Source organism: Dasypus novemcinctus, chromosome 8 (assembly GCF_030445035.2).
Source record: "Dasypus novemcinctus isolate mDasNov1 chromosome 8, mDasNov1.1.hap2, whole genome shotgun sequence".
NCBI lineage: Eukaryota > Metazoa > Chordata > Mammalia > Cingulata > Dasypodidae > Dasypus > Dasypus novemcinctus.
In genome coordinates this window covers 64,633,967-64,642,427 of record NC_080680.1, presented here as the reverse complement: position 1 = coordinate 64,642,427, position 8,461 = coordinate 64,633,967, and the positions used below count along the sequence as shown (strand labels likewise).

At 40.4% G+C, this 8,461-nt stretch overlaps 2 protein-coding genes across 2 annotated transcripts; one reads left to right on the top strand and one right to left on the bottom strand.

Annotated features, from left to right (window-relative positions):
• Positions 1–2,167: 2,167 nt before the first annotated feature.
• LOC101415731 (interferon omega-1) lies at positions 2,168–5,102 on the bottom strand. Its single transcript, XM_058301331.1, has 2 exons — positions 5,095–5,102; positions 2,168–2,756 (listed from the first exon to the last, which is right to left on the bottom strand). The coding sequence occupies exons 1-2, from the start codon at positions 5,100–5,102 to the stop codon at positions 2,168–2,170; spliced, it is 597 nt and encodes a 198-aa protein (XP_058157314.1).
• Positions 5,103–7,563: 2,461 nt separating this feature from the next.
• LOC101447879 (interferon alpha-2-like) lies at positions 7,564–8,118 on the top strand. The gene has a single exon (XM_004446749.2). It carries the CDS (start codon positions 7,564–7,566, stop codon positions 8,116–8,118), a length of 555 nt encoding a protein of 184 aa, XP_004446806.2.
• The last annotated feature ends 343 nt before the right edge of the window (positions 8,119–8,461 follow it).

The window sequence follows — 8,461 nt, the reverse complement described above, 5'->3', positions numbered from 1 at the left end:
ACCAGGTTGATCTCATGAACACAAAAGTGCCCATTCTCATGGTTTGGTTAGGCACCTCCCAAAGGTCCCCATAAAAAGGGTGCAGAGCAAAGTGGGGTGGATTTCTTTCCCTGGAAAGAGTCAAGTTGCTCCAACTGTGGCCTGTCCTCACATACTGCCCTCAGAAAGAGGAGAATGGGGACTCACTTGCTGACTTGTCAGTTATAGCTAGTCCTGAGTGATGCTTTCAATATTTCAGCCTTTCTCTTGCCAGCAACCAAAAGGGCTCAAACTGTGTGAGGCTAAAATAACAAAAGGAGTCTCACTTTTTTTTTTTCCTGTAAAGAACACTTTTACATGCAATCTGGTAGAAACAGTCCATGTGTAAGATGAGACCAGGCCAAGATTATTTATTGTGTATCTGCCATGAAACCCAATCCAAATCCAGGTATCTAAAAACTCAGGATATTTTTCCATCCCTATTCAGTAAGATAAAGAGATTTGCTAGCTTTACAATCACTGTTTTGGGGGTACCATTCTGTCTTTTTCTAAATGTGAAGTTTCATTACAGTTATCCTGCTGTCCATCTACTTTGGAATATTTAGAATTGGAAGGTTGTTATAGTGTTCTTTACCTGTTGGTCTCAGAATTTATAAAGAGTGTGAAAATCCTGAAGAAATCTTGGACACTGAGCCAGATTAAGGAACCAAATGATACTGCTATTATCCCCCTATGAATAACAGGTCAGGGTCCTTTTGGTTGCTTAAAATATATGGGAATAAGAATGTTTGGGCCATGGTAGTTGTTGAGGGCAGGGAGAGAGAAAAAGAGATGTGATGTGGGGGCATTTTTGGGACTTGGAGTTGTCCTAAATGATATTGCAGGGACAGATGCTGGACATTATATATCCTGCCATAATCCATTGAATATACTGGGGGAGAGTGTAAACTACAATGTAAACTATTACCCATGTGGTGCAGCAGTGCTCCAACATGTATTCACCAAATGCAATGAATGTGCCACAGTGATGAAAGAGGTTGTTGATGTGGGAGGAGTGGGGCAGTAGGGTGAGGGGTATGTGGGAACCGCTTATATTTTTTGTGATCTATGTATCTTTAAGAAAAAAGACAATTTAATAATCATAAAAAAGAATATTTGTAGATGATAGACAAATAATAGTTGGAATGTATGTGACATCTATTGGTTTTGTCTTCACATTTTCTCCTCTGCATTATTCGGGTGGCAAATCTTCTTTAATGAAGGACATATTTCCCATGTGGCTCATGTTGGACTGCCTCCATAGCCCAGAGACCTAGGGGAGGGCAAATGAGTCAAGTCAAGAAATCAGTCTTTAGCAGGAATTGTTGCTGGATATCAAAGAAAACTCTTCTGGGATGGCTAAGATAGTGGAATTTGAGCCTAGAGTACCTAGAGGCCATCTTGACAACAATGTAGAAAGACATCATCTAAAGGAAGGGGAAAAAGGCATAGTCCCAATGATTTTGTTTGAGTTTTTAGATCCCATTTGATTTCCCGCAGATGCCAATAGTTTACGCTTGCCATGATACTCACTTCCACAGCATCTTTTACTTCTCCTGAGTAACCCAGACCTGAAATATAATTAATTATAAGACTATTTCTTTTTAGGCCATGTCTTTTGCTGTATGTAATTACCAGAAGGGCAGGGAGTACTCACCTCTATTCAAGGTTCAATCCCCATGGTCCCTGAATGAATGAATGAATGAATGCACTACACTACATGCTCTTCTATACAGTTTGCAAAATTAGGACTTAGGAGAATGTGTTTTTTAAAAGAACGGAAATGTAAAAATAATAATAATAACTAAAACATTAAGTTACATTTTTATTGAAAAGTCAAAGGTGAACATATTTTGTATAAAAATAAAACATACAAATACAAAAACTATCAAAAACTAATAGATAAATTAATTGACATAATTATAAATAATATATATTTTATGACATGAAGTTCAGTTATAGGGCACCAGTTACATTTCTCCAGATTCTGAAAATATTTGGACACATATATTCCTGATATTACTGATAAAAATAGGTTAAATATGACTCAAATTATTTTATAGCTGAAGCAAAAAATAATGGCTTTTGAAATGACTGGATAATTGACAGTCTGAGGTAGGATCTTCACCATTGGGAGTCAGTTTCCTTCTTACTTCCTGAGTTCTCTTGTCAGCACATTTATGAAGAGAAAGCATCTCCTGATTTCCACCCTGACAACCTCCCAGGCACAGTCACTGTGTTTCTTCTTTTGCAGGTAGAGATGGATTCTCTGGAAGTATCTCCTCACAGCCAGTGCGGGGCCCTCCATTGCCAGGAGAGAATCTTCTTCTCCCATCTCCTGCAGCAAACAGGTCTCCAGGTCCTCCAGCTGTCGATGAAGTCCCGAGCGGAGTTGGTCCAGGAGGGTTGTGTTCCAAGCAGCAGAGGAGCCCTCTGTGTGGAAGAGGTGGAAGATCTGCTGGAGCATCTCGTGGAGGACAGACATGGCCTGAGCTTTCTGGACCTGGCTGCCATCCATCATCTCCTGGGGGAATCTGAAGTCAGTCCTGTCCTTCAGACAAGAAAGAAGGGAGTTTGTCCCCATTTGACTCAACACTGTGAAGGTCTCCTGCTTTCTCACATCAAGGCTCTGAGGCAGGTCACAGCTAAACGAGCCGATGGGGCTTGAGAAGATCATCATCAACACCACCAGAGAAGAAACTGGAAATGCCACTGGTAGGTTCCAAGCAAACACTCTTCTGGTTGAGGTGGGAGACTGGGAGCTTTTGCACCAAATTCTCTGAGGACTCTCTTCTTTGTGTGCCACTTAAATACTTGAAGACACAAATTTTCATTTTCAGAATTTTCCCCCATTCTTTCTATTCCCCATTTTGGACTTTCCTTTCTCCTCAGTGCCCTGAGAAGATGTATCAGTTGCAATTCTGTCTGTATTCTTACATTAATATTTAAGTGTATACTTTAAAATATTAGAAGTCTCAATTCAGGGGGATGCTTATCATCTTAATAAATATCAATTTTAACTGATGCAGTTGTATGGATCATTTTTTTCCATGTGTTAAGAACAATTTTGAAGGAATCATTCCTGGGCTTCTTATTAAATCTTCTTTCACCCCCTCTAGATTTCCTACATGGAAGTGTTGATATACTATGTCAAGTTTGAAGAATCCCTCCTTTATGTGCATAGATCTGGTCTTATTTTCTGCTGTATCTTCAAAACCAGGTACTTGGCAGTCTCCTTCAATGAAAGGGCTCCCTTGACTTTCTTTTTTTTTTTTTTTTTTTTTTTTTTTTTAATTTTTTTATTTTTTATTGACTTTGTAATAATATTACATTAAAAATATATATGTGAGGTCCCATTCGACCCCACCCCCCCAACCCCCCTCTCCGCCCCCCCAACAACACTCGTTCCCATCATCATGACACATCCATTGGATTTGGTAAGTACATCTTTGGGCACCTCTGCACCTCATATACATTGGTTCACATCATGGCCCATACTCTCCTCTATTCCATCATGTAGGCCCTGTGAGGATTTACAATGTCCGGTGATTACCTCTGAAGCACCATCCAGGGCAGCTCCATGTCCCGAAGACGCCTCCACCTCTCATCTCTTCCTGCCTTTCCCCATACCCTTTGTCCATTATGTCCACTTTTCCCAATCCAATGCCACCTCTTCTATGTGGACACTGGATTGGTTGTGTCCATTGCACCTTTATGTCAAGAGGAGGCTCAGATTCCACCTGGATGCTGGATGCAATCCTCCCATTTTCAGTTGTAATCACTCTAGGCTCCATGGTGTGGTGGTTGTCCTTCTTCACCTCCATCTTAGCTGAGTGTGGTAAGTCCAATAAATCAGATTGTAGGTGCTGGAGTCTGTTGAGGCTCAGGATCTGGCTATCACATTGCCTTGACTTTCTTTAACCCACAGGAGCTTCCCTCTGGTTCATGCTTGTATGGTTGGTCAAAGGTTTTAGATCTCAGAACAAGAACAGAACTTGTTCATCCTTATCCCCGTTGTCTAGCTGGGGTATCACTGCCTCCACTTTATTTTTATTTTTCTCACATTGCCCGCCACCCCTCCCCCCCCCCAGTTGTCTGCTCTCTGCATCCATTCGCTGTGTGTTCTTCTGTGTCCACTTGTATTCTTGTCAGGGGCACCAGGAATCTGTGTCTCCTTTTGTTGCATCATCTTGCTGTGTCAGCTGTCTGTGTGTGCGGCGCCATTCCTGGTCAGGTTGCGCTTTTTCAAGCTGGGTATCTCCCCTTATGGGGCGCATTCCTTGGGCATGGTACACCCCTGCATGGCACCGCACTCCTTGCGCGCATCAACACTGCGCATGGGCCAGCTCATCACACAGGTCAGAAGGCCGTGGTTTTGAAACTTGGACCTCCCATATTGTAGGCAAGTACCCTATCCGTTGGGCCAAATCCTCCACTTTAGGTTGGTAATGAACCCTCCCAAAGGGAAACTAGATGTGTGTGTGTGTGTATGTGTGCATGTATGAACAGATGTATGGGTTTATTGGCTGATGGTTTATAAATCCAAACTGATATACTCTGGTTATAACCACCATTATTATTACCTCTCTCAAAGCATCCCCTCGGCTCACTTGTTTTTCCATAAAAGTAGTGCATCCTCTCTCCTCAGGGCCTAAACTGGTAGTAAGTATCTATCTTAGTGTTATTAAGATGCCCATAAAACTCTAAGAGTCACCTCCTGAAAGGAAGGACTATGTCAGTATAACTTTACTAGATCCTTTTGAAAATCCTATATATTGTGATGGTAGGTGGGGACAGTGGAATTGCTGTGCATATGAGCCTAAATTACCTAATCTCCCATCTTTCTTCCTTTCAACTCAAGCGTCATTTTAACAGTTTGGTATGTATATGAATAGCCCAGGCTGGTCAGTAGTTCCATCCTCTTTTTCCATGTGTACAATAAGTCTGATAGTCTCCTCTTCTCATAAGGGGGAAGAGTTCCCCAACATTATTAAATCCATGTACCTTAAATAGCTTTATGATTGCAGTTTGCCAATTTGGCTTTCTTTATTCCAATTAATTGAGATAATTACTGACCTGCCCATCATTGCACTGAGCTGGACTATACCAGGATGATTAAACCTCAAGTCCTGTCTTCAAGAGGAGTAAAGTGCAACCATTACTACCACCCAGACATTCAAGCCATTAGGATGTGTCTACTGGACTTCTTTGCTGCTTCATGGACAAAACATTGTCCAGTCTACCCATTTTTCTAGCTCTACCAGAATAATGACTAAGTAACCCATTTTTTTTTTTACCTTTTTACATACTTAAAAATTTTTCCTCTTCTACGTTATTTATCTTTTGACTGATTAAACATTTTCCTAATGCTCCTGAAATGTTTCCCATTTCACTTTGAGGTTTGTTGCAAATAAAGGAAGAGAAAATATGCTGGGAAAAAACTCATTCTCTGTATGATTTTCTAGACATCAGAATTTTCTTCTGTTGTTAAACATTCCTGGAAAGTAAAAGTAAGTAGTCCATTTACAAAAGCAAATGGAAAGTAAATTCAGAAAACTGAAAAAGAGGAAATGATGTCTCCTCTTCTGAAATGACAAAATGACAATAATTTTACAACCACAAATCAGGAGTTAAGGGTTTTGCAGGGTGACAATTTCCAACTCAGTCATTGGATGAGAATGCTGTAGCTACTTTTAGTGGTGCAATATGAGGGTTTTGGGGGTTTGTTTTTGTTTTATGTTTGCTTGCCCGCTCTTTTTCATTTGCGTTTCCTTCCTTCCTTCCGGGCGTTGTTGTATGTACATTGCATCCTCCACATTTGGGGCATTCTGACCCAGTGGATACGATGATCACTTCTGTAAAACAGAAGAAGGAGGTGGCAAAGGTCATTCAGTCAATACAGGCTAGAACTGTGACTTGAATTTGGGCTGCCTTGCCCCAGACTCTACTTTTACAATCATTACAAAGCACTGTCTCTTTTAAGACATTTTCCCTGTCTTAAGTAAACACTAACAAGCTCTTAACCTGCAATTCCCATTTTTCTTATTCAATGAGAAGCAACTTCCAGTCCTGTCATTCAAATAAATTACTCTATTTGCTTGACTCAAGTGGATCTCTGAAACTCCCCTTTCCCAATAAGATATTTTCAGAAGATACCCAGGATGTTAAAGCATTCTTTTTCAATTTAGCTTCTACTATCTTTGTCTTCCAAAAACTACCTATTTCCAACACAGTCCCAAAACGCTAGATTTCCCACTCTTTGGGACATTTAGTCTTTCTGTACCTGCTGCGATACAGAGGTCTGCTTCTTCTGTGACCCACACTGCTGTAGGTGCTAGAGACACAGTGGAACTGCCCTCAGGGAGTTTACAGCCCAGCAGGAAGTCAGCAGTTAAACACTAATTAGATTACCTCACTACTAATGTGCAGAGTGCAGCTAACTGAGCAGACTTAACACTAAAGGGTAAGGTGCAGAGAGAACCATTTAGTGATTAGCCACTGCTTACCAGTGACTTTTGGCAAGTAAACTCTCTGAGTTTTCCATTGCTTTGTCAATAAAATATAAAGAATATAATAATTATCTCAAAGGGAAGCTGTGAAGATTAAATGAAAATATTTGTGAAACACCTTGCTGAGAACCTATATGTAATAATATGGCTGCCATTAATATTAGTGTTCTAAAGATGAATCGTACCCCATGGATTTGATGAAGTACTGTCATGATAAGCTTTGAATACCACAGCAGTCCCAACAATCCCTCGAGAATGTGGTTGGATATCACAGGTCAGTGGAAAACAGAAGAGCAGAATATCTGCATTGGCACATCATAAATGAAGGCGTCTTAATTGTTAAAGATTATAGTTGGAAGAGAACAGAGAGACTCACATACTCAAACTTGAATGTCTTTTAGGGATTCAGCAACTACAAAATTTCCTGGCAGACCATAGCTGTACCATAATTAATTTTTCCCAAAATTTATTCTTAATAAATGATACCTGTGGTTTTGTTCCCCAAACAATATTATAGGTGGAAATATATCTTCAGATAGTTAAAGACAAGCTCACATGATAACTGTGAGGTACATATACAATTTAACTTTTTTAAAGAAGGGAAGATTTAAATAAGAAAAAAAAATATGAAAAATCCCAATCTTTTATTACATAAACTCTTTAATAATTCTTGCTAATTTGGTAAAGATACAAGAGTTTTTCTCCCTTCTCTGACACTGTTTTCTTTTCTCTCTAGGAACAACCAGGAAGGTGTGAAAAATAGGTTTTAATGCTATGGTATATACTTCATTAGCACTTCTTGATTTGGATCCCCCGTTCAGGTACTTAAGTCAATAAAAGTTCATTTTTTAGTTGCCTTCACACACACATGTATGAACGTGAAAAGAAAAGTAGAGGGGAAAGTATAGGGGAAAACTGGAAAGCCCAGAAAATGAAAGTTTCTATGCTAAGTATTTAAGAGGCACTCAGCACCAAATGTCCTCACCACTTGCTGAGGCAAGGCTCCCTCTCCAGGCAGTACTGCAGAATCACCTCAATGGCCCTCCCAGTCTCTGTGCTGAAGACTCTGCTGATGCTGTGCTCCATCCCTGCCTGTCTGGGCTGTGACCTGCCACTGATCTATGGCCACCAGGAGCCCTTCATGCTGTTGCATCAAATGGGGAGACTCTCCATTCTGTCATGTCTGAAGGACAGGACCGACTTCCAATTTCCTCAGGAACTCGTGGATGGGAACCAGCTGGACAAGATGCATGCCACCACTCTCCTGCATGAGGTGGTCCAGCAAATCTTCAACCTCTTCAGTACAAGTGGCTCTCTTGCGACCTGGGATGACACCCTGCTGGACAGATTCCTCATTGGACTTCATCAGCAGCTGGATAACCTGGAGACATGTTTGGGGAAGGAAAAGGAGGAGGATCAGACACACCTGGGAAGTGAGAATTCCAGACTGGCTGTGAAGAGGTACTTCCAAGGCATCAGTCAGTATCTGACAGAGAAGCAAGACAGCCCCTGTGCCTGGGAGGTTGTCAGGGTTGAAATCAGAAAGTGCTTTCTCTTCATTAACAAGCTCCAAGGAAACCTCAGGAAATAAGGAAGACGCTGATTCTCAAAACAGTTCATCCGGTCAACTCAGTTGCTATTTCCAAAACTGAGAGTATAATCTACATCACTGTTTTTACGCCGGAGGAAAAATAAGTCATGAACATCCATTGAATCATTATAAAACTATGTTAAACATTCTAAGCCATTTAGAAGAGAGAAAGGCATCTTCCACTTGCTGTAACTGAAAAACTTATTGTAATTTTTATTCACCTATTTAAATTATTTATAATATTTATGCTGTTCACAGTATTTAAGTATTTATTTTCCAGAAAACATTTGTTTAATATTATATTTTTATAAGCCTGTACATTTTACTTTGAAGCTAAATGAAA

Coding starts and splice junctions, on each gene's coding strand:
- LOC101447879 (XM_004446749.2), top strand. CDS start 7,564: ATGGCCCTCCCAGTCTCTGTGCTGAAGACTCTGCTGATGCTGTGCTCC.